The sequence below is a fragment of the Cryptomeria japonica genome, chromosome 4 (assembly GCF_030272615.1).
Source record: "Cryptomeria japonica chromosome 4, Sugi_1.0, whole genome shotgun sequence".
Taxonomy (NCBI): domain Eukaryota; kingdom Viridiplantae; phylum Streptophyta; class Pinopsida; order Cupressales; family Cupressaceae; genus Cryptomeria; species Cryptomeria japonica.
Window position 1 is genome coordinate 665,046,314 of NC_081408.1, and position 17,797 is coordinate 665,064,110.

Here is a 17,797-nt window from a genome sequence, read left to right on the forward strand (position 1 = left end):
ATTAATTTTAAATGCCTTTATAATAAAAATTCGATTTTTTGAGGCTCAAAATTAATTTATTAAATGCCAATGTGTCTTTAATTAAATGCCAATTTTATTTAATTTTTTCAAATATTTCGAATTTAGCAATTTGGCATCTAATGCAATTTGGAGGATATCAACACTCAAATATGGTGAAAATAAAAAGTGCTACCAACTTCGCCCTAGACCCTTAGCAAGGGTCAGGAGCGAACTTTCAATTTAGGCCTTGCATTCCTCATTTTCTTGTCCAAAACTTCATCTAGGCGTTAAAATGGCATTTTCTAATTGGAGTCTTGAGTTTAATTTCACTTGATCTCTAGGAGGGAAGTGCATTAGGACCTTTTTCGCCCTGGACCCTTGGAGAGGGACAGGAGCGCATTTTCACTTTTGCTCTTAATCCTTCACCTTTTATTTGTCAATTCTCGTTGTGGGGTAAGTAATGATCTCTTTCACTTGTTCCATGCATGCTCAACTTGCTTCCGAAAGGCAAAATAGGTGTTCTAAAGATTTTCGCCTTGGGCCTCTAGTGAAGGACAAGAGCGACTTGAGCAATTTAGGCTAGGATTTTCAAATTTTGAAGTCAAATCTTTGTTCACCATGCTTTAGAAGACCTTTTCCATCTTTGCACAACCTTGCCTTAGTGTAATCTTGGAGGGAAGCTATTGGTTTTGCAAAAATCACCCTGGACCTTCAGTGAGGGTCAGGAGCGATCTTGAGTCTTTTGCACAAATTCTCAATTACCTCAACTTCAAATTACCCTCAAGGCGTAGAACATCATTCTCCACTCCCTTTTGAGTGTTGGAAACAAAAAGTTATCTCGAAATGCAAGGAAAGTGGGCACACTTAGAAATTTCGCCCTGGACCCTTGGTGAGGGACAGGAGCGAATTTGCAAATTGTCATCCAAATTCGTAATCCTAGTATCTCAATTCCACCTCAAGGCATTTTAAACATCATTTCAAACTTGCGCCCTGGCTTAGATTTGTCCAAACTTGGAGAGAAGGGCTGGATATTAGGTTTTTCGCCTTGGTCCCTCAGAGAGGGATAGGAGCGATTTTGCAAATTCAAGCTTATCCATCTTTCGTTAGCCCTCCAAATTATCTTCAACGGGCAAAACACACCTTCTTCCATTCATTTCAATCACAAAACTTGTTTTGTCCTTGCAAAAAAATTGCATTTTTAGAATCTAGCTCCGGACCTTCAATGAGGGTCAGGAGCGCCCTTTGTCATTTGGGTTGATTTCCTCCTTGTTGATCACTCAAATTATATTCAACGGATAGAACATGCTTTCCTTGATCTCTCCCAATCATAAAATCACTTTGATCCTGCAAGAATAGCGCAAATTTGAAAATCAAGCTCCGGACCTTCAGTGAGGGACAGGAGCGCCTTTTGCCATCATGATCAAATCGTTCCACTTTTCATCTCGAAATTTCTTGGCTAAGGAAGATATTATCTTGTTTCATGCTATGAATAAATTCTCATGTCCCAAAAGGTCACAAGATGACACATATAAAGAAAATCGCTCTGGACCTTCAGTGAGGGTCAGGAGCGCCTTTGATGATCCCAACAAGATCCTTCATCACTTTAAGCTAAAACTCCTTCAGGCGGGTGGAGAAAATCACTTGTTTTCCATTCATGTTCAACACTTGGTCCTTTTTCACTGCAAGATGAGGGAAATCAAGATTTCGCCCTGGGCCTTCAGCAAGGGACAGGAGCGATTTTTCCCTTGACCTTCAAAATTCATCATTTTCATGCCTTCAAATCTTCAAAAGCATCAAAACACGTCCAATCATCTCTCCTGGAGACCCTGCACAAAACAAATTAGAAAAGTCAGTGACAAATTTGCCTTAAATAACATTTTCGCCCTGGACCCTCAGCAAGGGACAGGAGCGATTTTATCCTCTCTGGCTAATCCATCCAAAATTTAAATCTTCAATCACTTCACTAGGCAGAGTTAGGTCATTTTCAAGGCCAGGAACCAGTTAGCAAGCCTATCAAAAACAAGAAATTGCACTTAGAATAAATTTCGCCCTGGACCTTCAGAGAGGGTCAGAAGCGAATTTTGTGTTTCAAGCATTCTTACCTCCAAAATTTGATCAAAATTTACCTAGGCAAGAACACACATTTTCACCTTCAAAATGCTAACACTTAGACAAAATTTGGATTTTACCCCAAAAACCCTGAATCTAGACTTAACCTGAGACCTATCTGACTCTCCTGACAGGGTTACCTTATTTCAACAATCTCAATCCTCGGGAGGATGCTTAATAATTTTCAAAATTTGATTGGACTCAGCTTGAATAACACCCAGAAGAAACACCTAAGGTTTAGCCCTAGCCCAGACAGACAACTCACTCACTCAAAACCCTAAAAGCAGAGAGAAGAACAGGCAAAACAGAAGCAAAAAAGAAAGGGGGTCCCCATTCTAATGGGGCGATGTGTGAAATGGTCAGAACGGTATGCAAGCATGATTATTTTTTTTCCTTGGGTATGGTTATGCACGTGCATGTGCATGTGCATGCGTGTTCCTTGGGTATTGTCATGCGTGCGTGCACGCTACAACTATTTTCCACGATCCCCTAGTATGGATACAATTGGATATGACAATCATTATACAACTATTTTTCAAGACTCTAATATGGATAAGGTTGGATATGAGAATAATTTATAGAACTGTTGTATCCTGCCATATCCATATTAGGGGGTCTTGATACCACTTTCATATCCACATCCATATTTGTATGAGATACCATTTCCATATCTGCACCCATATTTAGTATATGTAATTTAAATTTTTATTTAACTTTAAATGTGAAAGTATTTAACTTTTTTTAAATTTTTGAAATTTAAATAAATTTAGATATTAAAATCAATTTAAATATATTACATATTAATAATATTTTATAAAATTGTAAATTTTAATTAAAAAATTAAAAGTAAAAATGTACTAGATCGACTAGATGATCAATGCAAATTGGGTGTACAATGATTCGCCTTGCCATATTCACTCCATAATTGTGAATCATGATGTGAAAGAATAGGCAATACAATAGGTTTGATAATATTGTTGATTCGAGCAGTCCCCAACTATATTTGGTGAATGACATGACCAATTGAAATAGCTTCTCCAGTCAGATTGGAGTGAAAGGCAATAGAATAGCTTTGATAATATTGTTGGTTGGAGTAATCCCCAACTATAGCTGCTGAATGACATGACCGGTTGGAATAGCTTCTCCAATTGGATTGGAGCAAACGCACAACCAAACGAAACGATTCATTAGTTGTGTGGATCAAGACTATTGGATGAAGTTCAGTGTTTCGAGTTCCTTTCATCCCCATTGTTCTTGTCACTAGGGTTATTTTCATTTCTATTGCCATTGTTTGCTTCTCCTCTAGTTTGTTGTTGTCCTCCACTCACCATTGATTTCAAGACAATAGGACCCCACATGCGTGATGAAAAGCAAAAGGCTAAAACAAGGACATAATGAGCTTGTTTGGTTTGGTTAATACCTTATACCTTGTGGATTTTACTTGCTTCTAGTGAGGAACAATGCAATTTTTTAGAACATAGTCCAGATGTATTTGGCATGGCTAATATTGGTTTTTAGGCCGTATTTGGGTTTCATTGTACCTGTATCCATGTTGAGTACATTGATACGCCTACCAAGGGAGGGGCGTTGTTTATCAATTCCTTGATTTAAATTCAATGATTCATAATTCTGTGATTTGTCAAAGACTCAAATGTCACTTCTCTCTGTTCTTTTGTGCTGCTCACAAGTTTGACAAAACAACAAGTAGAAAATGTGCCTTATGACTTTTTTGTCATGTTTTTAGTGTGAGGGTGCAGTATTTAGGTTTTAGGGTTCCGAAAGGGGTGGAAAGGGGTGGAAAGAGGTGTGGGGTCCCTGTGGTGCCATCCCCCTTTTAATCTTGCTTTTTAAAAGATTAAAAAAATCAAGTTTTCTGTCTGTGGGATGGTTGTGGAATGTCTTTGACATCATCAGATGACTGAGTGCTGTTTCTGGGGTGTTTCCAAGTGGGCAGGGGGCATTGGGGATGGCCTGGGGATGTTTCTGATGCATCTTTGCATCCCCAAAATGTTACAGTTATGGGTACTGCCAGAAAAATCCAAGGGATGCGTCTCTGTGTATCCCTGCTTATCCAGTCTATTTCTAGTTTCCTCTGTTGTAGAAGATGAAATGGTTCTCTGAAATTTTGACTCTTTTTTGTGCTGAATATCTTTCTGGAACTCTTTTATGCCTTGTGCAAGCTTCTTTAAATGATAAATTTACTGCAATAAATTGAGTTTTGATTATTTTTAAGCCACAAAGAATACACTTGTTATGTCAGGGAAATCACCTCCTTAAAACATCCACCTGTTTCTGGATTGATGGGTACGACTGTTTCCTTCTTCACTCTGTTATCATTTATGAGATAGTGTATTGGTGTCTTGTTAAACGTGACTTATCTTTGAGCTGATTAGGAAAGACTAAGGCACCTTTTTTGGTAGATTTAAGATTAAACAAGCAATGCCATTTTTTATTGGATTTAACATATTCATCTCATTGGCCTTAATTTAGGACACAAATTTGTAGTTGTTTTGAGTTTGCTTAAAATGCCTTTTCTTTGAGCCAGTTAGGAAAGACTCAAGCACCCTTTTTGGTAGATTTTAGATTAAGAAAACATCATTTTTAATTGAATATCACATATTCATCTCATTTGTCTTAATTTAGGACAGGAATTTGTAGTTATTTCAAGTTTGCTTAAAGTTTAAACATTTCTTGTTTTTGAGCTAATTAGGAAAGATTGAAGCATCCTTTTTGGTAGATTTTAGATTAAGCAAAAGATGTCATATTTTATTGGCTATCAACATGTTCATCTCATTTGCCTTAATTTAGGGCACAAATTTGTAGTTATTTTGAGTTCACTTAAAATGCCTCTTTGACGGTAACTTATTGTATTATTGGGCTCTGGATGCTAGGAACTTGCAGGAATAATAAAACTCTCTGCCTATAATACATTCAGTCTATTTGAGTGCCGAAAAGTTGTTACTGGTTCTAAATCACTTGATCATGGAAATGGTAGGTTTTGACTTATTCCTTGATTGAATATACAGATTATGGTTGGCTGTTAACAGCAATTCAGCAGGTTTTATAAATTTGCTAATATAGTGAAATTTTTTAATGGTGCAATCGGTATCCTCCACAGAAGAATACGTAGGTTTGGATGACAACAAATATATAGGGGACCTTCTTGCTGAGTTTAAAGCTGCCAAAGACCGTAGCAAGGGTGAAATATTGCATTGCAAGTTGTCATTCAAAAAGCGACTTTTTCGGGAGTCTGATGATGCAATAACAGAACCTATGTTTGTGCAGTTGTCATATGTTCAGGTATGTTGTCACGATTTTGTTTTTATACACATCAATTTGTAACCAAGTACCTGCCGGTGCCATTTTGATTACCCAAATTCAAAAATTTGAAAGTAGTCTTAGGATCTATGCCTTAAATTCTTTGACAATATTTATATAGAAAGAATGATTATGGATGCAGCTGCAACATGACTATATCTTGGGGAATTATCCTGTTGCGAGGGAGGATGCAGCACAGCTGGCTGCATTACAAATTCTTGCTGAAATTGGATTTGTTAGTAATCCAGACTCAAGCACGTAGGTTTCTTTCAAATATGTTTGTTTTGCCCCGTGAACTGGGATATTTGGTTTATTCAATGCTTTGACCTTTTTATTTTATATTTCCCATTACAGTGAAGCAGTTTGGTTGTTGTAAAGTGATGCATTTATTAATTCGAGATCTGCCGAGTTACTGAACTGAGTATCATGTTATATAATGCAGTGAATGGGCTGCACTCTTAGATAGATATTTACCCAGACAAATTGCTGTGACACGAGGAAAGCGTGATTGGGAGACGGATATTCTTAGTCGTTACGAGTCCATGGTATGGTAAATTATTTAGGTTTTCATTTATTTTATAAATTCAACATTACTTAATGGAAAAATCAAAGGATTATTTGTTTTCTATCTAGAGATTATGCTTTCCAACAGGGATTGTAATGTGTCTATTTTAAGCTGTCAATATGCTTAGGAGAAGGGAATTATTGTTTCTAATTGTTGATTGCTGCTTCAGAGGGCTCAAACTTCTGGCATATGTTTGAAGTTTAGAAACAACATTACAAATGCCACATTCTTGTTTATGTATATTTTGATATTTTGAAGAGAAAATGACTGAATATGTATGCATTAAGCTTGAGAAGCCTGAAAAGGAATTCCTGAATAGTTTTACTAGGTCACTGATTAAATAACACAAATGTGAGAAGCTGGAGAGAGTTAATGACTTTTAGTTGTAATATATTGCTTGTTAGAGCTTTTTGACATACCATTGATTCGTTGAATCATGGTCACAACATTACTAAATATCAGTCGCCTTTGCCTTTGTAAAGCTATCTTTTCTTCTGCATACAAAGGTCAACAATATTCATTTTAATCAATAGCATGTGATAGGTAGTACAAAGGGCTTAGCTATTCATTTGTGGCAAACAGCAATGATATTGATCAAAACCACAGGAATGCTCCAGAGGAGAACAAAACTAGTTTGTAGAAAAAAATCAAATGAATTATTGGAGGAAATAGTTTCTTCTGCCTTAATTTAGGAGAAAGGTAAAAACTTAATAGCTTTGTTGGAATAGGTATAAAAGTTGAAAAGGAGTATGATACAACTATTGGGAATAGGAAATGAAGCCTCCAAGACTTATACAATACATATGTATATAAATAGTAAACCTCGGTGGAGACATAAGAAAATTGGTATGAAAGATGAAACAAGTTCCTCATTTTAGCTTCTTGGTGTTTTATTGTTAAGCTTTGGCATCACCTACAGGCTAAGTTTTGAATTCGTCTGTCTAGGCCCAAAATTGGGTATGGGTGCGATTTGGGTTCGCTCCCCGATTCATCCCAGGTCTGGCCCAGCTTCGTTCTTTTGCAAAAACTTTTTTAATAAAGTCTTGAGGTCTCCGTTGGAAGTTTTTTCTCGTTTGCACATGCCTAGGCATGAGATATCTGGAAGCTTTTCACACTTGATAAAATTCATTTCATATTAATATATGTTTGTAACATTAAAAATATTAAGTATTATTTAATTTATTTTTAGTTAATTAAATTTTTATAAAGAATTTAACATTTACTTTTACTATATTTAAATTCAATATTGTTTAATTTTTTTTTTTATAGCTTTGATTTTAATATTAACATTTAATTTAATTTTATAGCTTTGATTTTTAATATTAACATTTTAATTTATAATCAAATATTCAATTTAAATTTTAAAGTATTTATATAAAAATGTAACAAATTTAATTTTAAAGTATTTAAATTAAATTTAACAAATACACTTTATTTTTAATAATATTATTTTTATTATAAATTTAACATACACACATATAAACAGATATATAATATATTTAATATATATTATATATATATTAAATATATTATATATATATTTTAAATTATGCTTTGTAAACTTATTAACGTGACCGGTGATGCTGGCTTGACATGCTCTCTGGCTCCATGTGAAATGCTTTTTGCTTGGAGCTATGAACCGGTGAGGCCACAAATGGGGGACCTCATCCCCACACTAAACCTGATCAAACCCGCAAGCTCAATGACCCAGCAAAGGCACAAGGCTTGCGAGCTCAGTGGCCCAGTAGGGATTTGAACGTTGGTGGTGGCTTCACCAATGAAGTGTTTTACCCGCAACAGTACACGTTCGAAGAGAGATTTGTTTTTGGTCGGTAATAATCTTTATATTTTATTAATGTATTTGAGATTATTACATCATCCTTTTTTGTATAAAATCATCAAAATATTCTGGTCACTGAACAAAAATACTAGTACCATAGTCTCCTATAATCCCCAACCCCTTGACACTCGACACATTCCTAACCACCCTACTCAAGACTTGGCAAATACATTCTTGGCAAGAAGCTCGCCCTACTGCCTGAAGTCATTTTTCCAAAATCCCAAAAAATTGTTACAAAAAACGGGGAGCCAGAAAAGCTACCCCCAAATACAGAGTGCCAAAACCAGACAAGCCTGTAGACAAAAATGGGATCCAAACGAAGAACCCAGTTGGAGAAATCTGCATCACGTTGCATTTTGAGCACCCAAGCTGCTTGTCAACTGCTTCCTTTTTGCCACCTTGCCTCACCTCTACCCACGCTTATCACTGCCACTAGCCTTGTCACCTGCAACTACCAATGCACAACCTACTATGGCCTCCCGTTGTCTAAGGAGGGACCTCAGTGAGTCCCACACAATAAGGGCCTTTGCTCACCTCTCATCCTGGTTATATCCAGCTGACCACTACATAAACGGGACTAGTTCATGAAGCTTTGCCATCGCATGGTCCTCAAACCCTTCACAAACGTCAAACCCAACCCTTGGGTTGCCCATTCCAACATTGAATTAAGCCCCACCAGCCATTCATCATCTAGAACCGAATGCACAACCTAGAGAACATTTTCGGTTGTGTCACCCAATTCCAAGCCCCAAGCCACCACGATTGTCACAATATCCATGTTTGTCCGATAACGATGCTTCACCTGCAAAAAGACTTCACCCAATAACATTTACATAAAACGCATAAATTCCTCATCCCCAATTTTGAATAGACCTTTCATTCTCCTCGTCGAGATCAAGCCAAAGAACGTCGCTTGAGGTTGAGAGGTGATCAGAGGAAAATTTGCCTCCATGTTTGATCCGCTCACTCAAGACCATTGTAGAGGAATGAAAGTTTTGCGAAGCCGGACACCACTCCTCACAATATATTGCCACCACAACTCCTCACGCCTCATCAATCATATCCCAATTCTTGTAATAAATGCTACCATCATTTCGCTTCAAGCCAAGGATGTAAATTTTTAAGAGTGAGGGTACGAAAGTCCTCTGTTCGCACTTCCCCCATATCATTAAACTTCAATGCCCATTTTGACAAGAAATCGGCCACCTGATTTGCTGTATGTCTTACATGACCAATTTGGAAATATTTGACAGTTGCCAATTCATTTCAAATAGCCACAATGTACTTTATGAGATTCCATGCTTGAATCTCCTAGATATAATGGCATTAATTATACTTAGCAAATCACCCTCCAAGTGCATTTTTGTGATACCAAGTTTTTCCCCGAACTTGATCGCATTTAAAGCCGCCAAGGCTTCAGCCACATTGTTTGTTCCATCATCAATTCTCTGTGCCCCCAGAGCAAGAATACTCCTCGTCCAATTCCACACCACAAATCCAATACTAGAAGGCCTCGGATTTCCTTTTGACGCCCAATCAAAATTGATTTTAAATCATCTCTCCTCTGGATTCCTCCAAACGTCCTTTGAGGGCTTAATGAGATCCGGATTTACTCGGTTAAGCCCATGCACGGGCCGTCCAAAGACATATGTTAAATATACTTGCAAATCCGTGCTCGTACCTGTACTTGATTCGGTAACTTAGCCTATAGGTGTTGGTGCAAGGTTATTTTGGAGCTTGTCTTGGGATAAATGCTTTGTTGTGTGAGTGATTGATGATTAGCTTTGTTTAGTGCTGACACAGATTCTAGATCTCAAGATGCATCCTTGATCAATCACTCTTACTTGAGAAGAAATCATGCTCATTGTGGAGGAATGTAATGAACCATTCTTGTTGGTTAATGATTTGATTCCTTGTTCGTGATCTTATCAACATTTGAAGGTACATTATATTTTAGCACCACGTTCCTAAATGAATTACTGAACAACAAATGCAGAAAGTCTTGAATAAGAGAAAGAAACTATGAAAAAATTAAGCACCTGCTTATGGGTGATAGAATGCATTTTCAAATCTGTATAGCACAAGGGTGCTTACACAATGGCAGCTGCTTGTATTTGCATTTACAAAATAAAATTAAACATGTATAACCTTTGGGGCATTTCCTCACCATATGCTCAATGGGGGAGAAACCTTAGCTAATCCTTGATTTACTTTTCACTAGAGTAGCCGGATATGCCTACTCCTCTCCTCAGGGGTGCACGTATTGCCATACCCGATAGGGATATGGTTTGGATATGCGTTGGATACCATACCCATGTGTGCCCCAAAAATACTAATTTTCTAGCTGTGTCAGATACTGTGCGATTGGAATTTTAAAAAGCGTAATGTGAACTTTCCTAAACTTGATTTTAAAAAACTTCATTTGTGTGATTTTATTTTATTTTTTCTATTGCAGCTATACCCTTTTTTCTGGGTTTTCTTCCAATTCAACTATACAATTTTTTTTTATAGTTTAGATCAAAGATGAAAAAATCTTAATTGGCAATAAATCTTTTGGTTGGAAATTTAAAAAAAATCAGGAATCGGCAAAAAAAAAAAAAAAAAAAAAAATCAGCAATAAATCAGCAAAATTATCGAACATTTGAAAATATATAATTTCTTAAAATATTCTAAAAAAACACACATATACACTAAATTTATAGAACACAATAACATATTACTAGTTTCCATTATATATAAATCATAGTTTGAGTCAAATACATGCCATATAGTAATATACCAAAAAACAAGTTCAAGTTCTAAATACGTTTGAGTCAAATACATATCGTAGAGTCTAGACCACAAAAGAAATACAATCTCTGAAGTTTGAATACATATTACGTTCAAGCTTTCATATCAATGAAACCTAGAAATCATAGATTGCGTCTACGACTAAAGCTCAAAAAACTCTATTGCCGTTGAGTGGGTGCTGAAGTAGATGGTGTTGCAACAACTGCAATATCCTCAACAGGTGAGGAATCTGCCTCTTTTGGATCATCAAACTCATCTCCTGCCTCCTCACGTTCTGCCACTTCTGCCGCCCATTCAGCTGCCTCCCTCTCCATCTCATCTAAGTGATCGTCAGTGAAAAATGGATCCACATCAACATCAACAGTAGCACCATCAGGTTCAGCAATCCAATCCGTTGTATATGGATCAATCTCATCTATGTCAAGTGCGTCATATGAATTTTCCCTTGTACCCTCTTTTCATGCAATCGAAAGTTGTACCGCACATATACAAGGTCATTCAAGCGCTTTTGAGTCAACCTGTTGCGTGTTTTTGTGTGAATGGCCTCAAAGACACTCCAATTGCACTCACAACCAGAAGCACTACAAGGCTGAGATAATATGCGGATTGCAAGCCTTTGAAGATTAGACGTTGTGGCACCATAATCTTCCCACCATAGATCTGCAAGGATAGAAATTGGCATTTATAACTTGGTAAATATTTTTATAAACTTAAAGATTGAAATAAATGGTAAAATAAATTTAAGAGCACTTTTTTTTTACCTGGCAGCAGAGTGTCTCTCTTACGAACACAAATAGGTGAAGAAAACAATGGCCCATCTTCCTTCTTGTACCTCTGCAACTCATCAGCAATGAGGTCTTGAATATTTTCATCAAGAACCAACCTTTGAATACATGTGTCGAGGCCAATTTGAACCTCTGCATATATTTTGAAAGTATGGGAGAAAAAGAACTTGGGGTTCAAATAGTAGGCAGTAGCATGGATATGTTGGTGGAGTAGTCGGTTTTACCTTCAATCAATTATGCGTCATATGGGTTCATATTTGGTCCTGTTTGACCCATACAAGTGCTGAATTGCCTCTTTGGCCTTATCCATGGCCTCATATGGATACCCTATGGGGTTTTTATCCCCATCCACCATCCGTAGAACCCTCACCAACGGTTCTGACAACGAGACATGAAAAATTTAGCAAAAATCAGCAAAATGTAATATTAGAAAAGTAAAAAATAAATCATCAATTAAAGTTTGAAGTTTGAACACTTACATTGATGATCTCCCCCATGACTTTGGCAAATCTATCATCAAAAATGGCCTTCACGACCTTCTCTACTTCAGGCTTCCTACAATAAGGGCTCTCCAACCATCTTTCACTCACAAACATCCTCTTCAGGTTGGGCAATGCATGTAATATGCTCTGTAAGTTGAGGAAGTTAGTGGCAAAACGTGTGACTCCTAAATGCACAAGATCCTTATCATCAGTGTATTGTCTCATAAACTCCAAGACCCATGTGTGGTTGTAGATGTACTTTATGATTTCCCTTCCATCTTCAACCACATTCTTCACCCAACTTAGTTCCCCTATGTCCTCAAGGAGCAAATCAAAGCAATGAGCAGCACAAGGGCTCCAAAATAATGTCAAATGCCTAGCCTGTAGAAGTTTACTGACTGCCACATATGCAGCTGCATTATCGGTCACAACTTGAACAACATTTTGCACTCCCACTTCGATCACCACCTCATCCATCATGTTGCACAAGGCTTTTGCATTCTTCACTTCATTTGAGACATCAATCGATTTTAAAAATACCACCTGTCCCCCTGAAGCAACTAGAAAGTTGATGAGTGTCTTATTCCTGCTATCCGTCCACCCATCAGATAAAATGGTGCAGCCATTCCTTTCCCAAATCCTCCTTTGTTGTTCCACTAGCTGGTGTTTGGTTTGGACCTCATTCTGCAATAATGGCCCACTCAACTCATAACAACTTGGGGACTTGAACCCCTTACTTGAGATGGTCAATCCACTGACCAATTGCTCCCAATATGGACTATCAACAATAGTAAAAGGAATATTGTTGTAATACCAAAATCTAGCCAATGCCACCTTTGTCTGGTGATGCACTTCCTTATTCCATGAAGTACCTAACAATCTGGGTTGTGCGCACCAGGAGTGTTATGAAGATTGAAAAAACTAGATGTATTGCTGCCCACTCCAATATGTTCTGACCTTGTAGAACTGATATCTCTCATTGGGTCTGCCATTGCCTCTGTTGTCCTCTTTTTTTTTGCCTTCTTTTGCTCAAATTCTGAAAGCCTTGCTTTTGCCTCCCTCTCAACCTCTTCAGGACAATTTTCACATACCGTAATATTTTGTCCAATGATCTTTGCAAGGTGATATTTGAGTCGGTGTATGCCACCGGTCATAGTTTTCGTGCAATGGTTACAAATAACCTCTTCTGCCACTGCACCTGGTGTGCCCTGTATCCACATAGGGTCCCTCTTTCTACCACCACCTCTAGTTGCACCACCTCTAGTTGTAGAAGCCATTGTCTTTTATAAAAATTTGAAAGAAACCTAGTAAAAGAGACCAAACATGGATCAATATGCCCTTGATACATATTACAAAAAAAATTGGGTGGCAATATATGCCATTAAGAAAAAAATGCTGGTCTTTCTTTAGCTGATATTGGAATGGCATGAAAAGTCTAGACTCTATACACATTACAGACATTCTGAAATATACAGAAATTGAGAAAACGATTATGATCAAGTTTAGAGAAAGAGTGCTAGTAAATCACAAATCTATGAATGTATCCTACTTTGATATACGATGACCAAAAACATACAAAGTAAGCAGAGAAGAAACTGGCAAACAATCTGTTTTAGTTTGTTTTTAACAGCAATTACTCCATCTTCAAAAGACAATTATTCCTACATTTTCACCTTTATCTCTGGATCCTTGGTGTAGTTCATAGGCATTGGTTCTTAAATTGGGGCTCTGGGTCTAACTTCTAGCATAAATTTTTAATCTTATGTTCTTGAAGAAAAAAGGAAATGAAAATGTGAAACATGAGTTATATTGCATGATTTACATGTAATATACAATTATAAATCACAAGGTTTACTGTAAATCATGTAAATATAAATCGAAGGTTATGTGAAACAGGAGTTGTGTAATATACTGTTTACAAGGTTTTGATTGTGTTTTACGTTGATTGTGTTTTAAATATATCTCCTTCAACGTACAGGGGAAGGAGATTTTATCGTTCACAAATTATATAATTTTCATTTTAATTGATTGCAAACTAATATATGATATATTATTTTTTAAAAAATTCTGAAAACTATAGCTAAACAGAGCAAAATATTACACAATCGTGTGATATACAGTTACACAGTAATCCATATTCAATGTAATAATTGTGGTTACAATTTTCTGATTACAGGTTGGGCAATCGATCTTTCATATCCCCTCCACAAAGAATGTAGTGAAAATTGTTCAAAAGACAGGGCGTCATCAGAAAATTTGGATATTGAGATGGGACACAACCCTCATTAGCGAAGTAATATTTGTTCACTTCACTACGTTAAGCTACGATGGCAAATCGAGCCAAACCTGGAAGTGTCAGTTTGGACGACTGTAAGGGATGTCAGGCATCGGCCGTCGGGGAGGAGGGAAGTCGTTGAGCTGTAGTCGTGTGTTAGGGAAGTCGCAGAGCCGTAGTCACGTGTTTCTGTCAGCCGAAAAAAACCCTTTTTTTCATCATTTCGCGCCACCCTTTTTACATTTTAGGGTTCGTGGCCTTTTTTTTTTAACACATTTCTTTTACGTCGAGTTTCTATGTTTTAATCACGATTTTTCACGACTGAGAATCGAGATTTTTTCTGAATAAATCGGTTGCGATTAAATCGTTTGGGCAAATGACTCGCGAAAAATTGCGATGTGCCCGATCTTTTGACGATTTTTACATCCTTGGTTTAGATTATTGTTTATTAAGTTCTTTATATTTAAATTTTAAATTTTTTAATATATTTAGACAATTTTTCTTTTTTGATTTATATTAAAATTATCCTATGTTTACGCCGAAGGCGTTCCCTATATGAACAAGATAGCTTCACTTTGAAAATCAATAGTGCACATCCATCGAGAACAAATGCAAGACGATTAAAATCTCTTTAGCCGTTGATTTTTTTCGTCGATTTTATGCTTTTCCATTGGATTATTATTTGCATAGGGTTCAATTCACCGTTTATTTCCCGTGTTCTGCTCACCGTCTTCTCATTTCTGCTCGAAAGAAAGAATCCGATGTCAAAAAATTATTTGAAAGCATGCATTTATTAAGTGCTTTCTTATTTGAAACCCCAAATATCTACGTGGTTGTGGCTTACCCAACACACATTCTGATGTTTCCAAACCGCGGCAAGAATGGTTAAGCCAAATGATTTCAAGTTTAGGGCACTTGAGCTTTATTTTTAAAATTTGGAATTTCAACCTTTTTTTCACTCCCGTCCAATCTCTGTCTGACATTTTATTGCCTTGCTTTTTTGTTTTTCCACTCATCTTTCATTTCCTTGGCATTTTTCCTCATTTCCTTATAGCTTTCCAGTTTTTAACAAAAATGCTTTTTTATTACTTAGTTTTATATGATATATAATTTTAAACTTTTTATTACTTAGTTTTTTAAAATTTTTATTTTAGATTATAAAATATAATCTTCTGAAATATTTTTAATAAAATATTATAAAAGAATTTAAATAATGTAATTATGTTATATTTAAATACTGTGTTATGTATAATTTTTTAATATTATAATATTATAATATATTTAATATTTATTAAAATCTATTATTTAATTATATTGATTTTATATTTAAAAGATATAATATAATTTATATTATTATTATATAAATTATTTTTACTATTTGAAAAAATGTTTTTATTATTTATTTTCTAAATGAATTTTATTTTAAATTTTAAATTTATTTTATTTTAGATTATAAAATATAGTTTTCAAAAAAAATCTAGATCTAAGATCATAAAACAAAATTACATGTTTATATAAATTATACATAGTCTATCTACTTCTTAGGTCAACGGTTTAGGCTAATCCAAAAATGTGCAAATCAATGAAATTGGAATTGGTTATTTCTAAATGGAGGGTTCTTTTAGTTTATATGGTGATTTTTGTAGCTTTGTCAATGAATAAACTTCTTTACAAGTATATGAAACTCTCTACATACATAGGATCGAGACTCTCAAATGCATTTAGAAGCATCATTGAGATCTCTCATAATGTCTTCCAATAACTTGAGATGAAACTGCCAATGCACATTCAAATCTATGGCTTTGATTCAACGATTGTAGATCTAAATAATAAACTTGTCATTAGAATTCAAATTTAACTTCAACTAGAGAATTTATAAACAAATGAAAAAACTATAACTTGAATGTTAGATTGATAGTTATGTACAACATATTTTATTTGCTTTACAATTGCTTATGATTTGTGGGACCCCAAACTACAAAGTGAGGAAGAAAAGAAAGAGATAATATCCTTTGTAGCCAAGATCCCACGTCCACGAGAAGGAAAAATATGACAAATTTTTTGAATTTGTTGCGCCTTGTCATTAGTTTCAAATGGATCTTTTCATGCAGCTACATTTGTAGAGGAAATGAAAAAAAATGGAAAAGAAGAAATAAGTAGAGGAAATGTTGCTAGAGAAGCGTAAGGCAGGATATTGAAATAAAACAATTGGTGTACTTAATCAAGGGGAAAATAATGGTATATAGGTAAATATAATTTATTTTATATATATATATATATATATATATATATATATATATATATTGATTATGTATTTTGTTTTTATATATTAGATTATAATATTATGATGGAGGGTATATTTCAATTAGAAGTTATTAATTAAAATATCACAAGAAAATGATCTAATTCATCAAAATTATTCAAGGGTCAGATAAAGATCAATCATACCAAATAAAGATCAATCATACTAAATAATTAACTTTAATAAAGACATAATAAAAAAAAGTTATAATTCTCACTATTTAAATACAAGTGATTAGACTAAAACCTTTGATAATTAAGACAAGGCATGTACAAAAAGAAAGATAGATCAAGCCCATTTGAAAACATAAATCCAATTCCCAACCATATAAAAGTGGAGTTGAGATACTTTTTTGTAGGGTCTCTATGGAAAAAGATAGAAAAGTATGATTACATACAAATGGGGTCTAGATCGAGCCCACTTGAAAAGATAACTTCATTGTGTAACCAATTTCTATTCTCATCAATCTATATTTGCTACTTAATACATGATGATCTTTGTGGACAATTTTGCTTATCTCCTCACCCCTCTCTCTTTCACTTTCTCTTACCCCCTCTATCTCTCTTTACCTCTCCCTCTTTCCCTATTATGAACACACAATGACCTTATTGGTAATGGAGCCTCATTATCTTCTTGATTCAGAGTTTTTGCTTTAGTTATGTTTGGATCTGTGTAAGTGAATGCGTAGTTCATTTGAAGTTATTACTTCTCCATTAATACCTTTGTTGGATCATATTATGGTTCCCCCTAACAACTACATTCACTAAGCAATTTGTATATAAACTATGTGAAATAAAATATTAAACTTGGAGTAAAGAGGCATGTTCTCTTCAAAAGAACAAGTTGTATATACTTTCATGGCCACTACTTTCCTAAGAGTTTCTTTGATATAAGTAATTTCTAATCTTGATAGATAATAATTATTCTAATGCATATGTATCAAAATGCCAATTAACTAGAATTTAGCATGCTAAAAACTATGAACATTTCATCTCACTACAAAAGGACTCAATTCTAACATCATGGAATTTTATCGCTATCCAATTAAAATGTACAATGCAACATAGTTTACCACTAAAAACTCTTTGGGAAAATTAATTCTATGCTATATGGTATCCATCATATCTACATATCATCCTATACTATGGTCCTTGTCAATGCCCAATTAGAAAGAACTTCACCCATCATTTTTTAGGTAACAAGTAATGAAGCTTTATAACATACAACCCACACTAAGTTTAGAGAGCAATCATATAGTCCACATTATCAACTTTAATCTAATGGGTGGCATTTGGATCTGATCTCAAAGCAAATAAATTCTATGAGGCCAA

At 35.3% G+C, this 17,797-nt stretch overlaps 1 protein-coding gene across 2 annotated transcripts in view; it reads left to right on the top strand.

Annotated features, from left to right (window-relative positions):
* The window catches only part of LOC131061780 (kinesin-like protein KIN-14I), a 77,687-nt gene that overhangs the window by 12,411 nt on the left and 47,479 nt on the right, over positions 1-17,797 (top strand). For both annotated transcript variants that reach the window (XM_057995605.2, XM_057995604.2), the window contains exons 6-9: positions 5,001-5,100; positions 5,228-5,409; positions 5,570-5,685; positions 5,870-5,972. In XM_057995605.2, the coding sequence (XP_057851588.2) occupies positions 5,001-5,100; positions 5,228-5,409; positions 5,570-5,685; positions 5,870-5,972 (501 nt within the window). The remainder of the gene's footprint in view (positions 1-5,000; positions 5,101-5,227; positions 5,410-5,569; positions 5,686-5,869; positions 5,973-17,797) is intronic.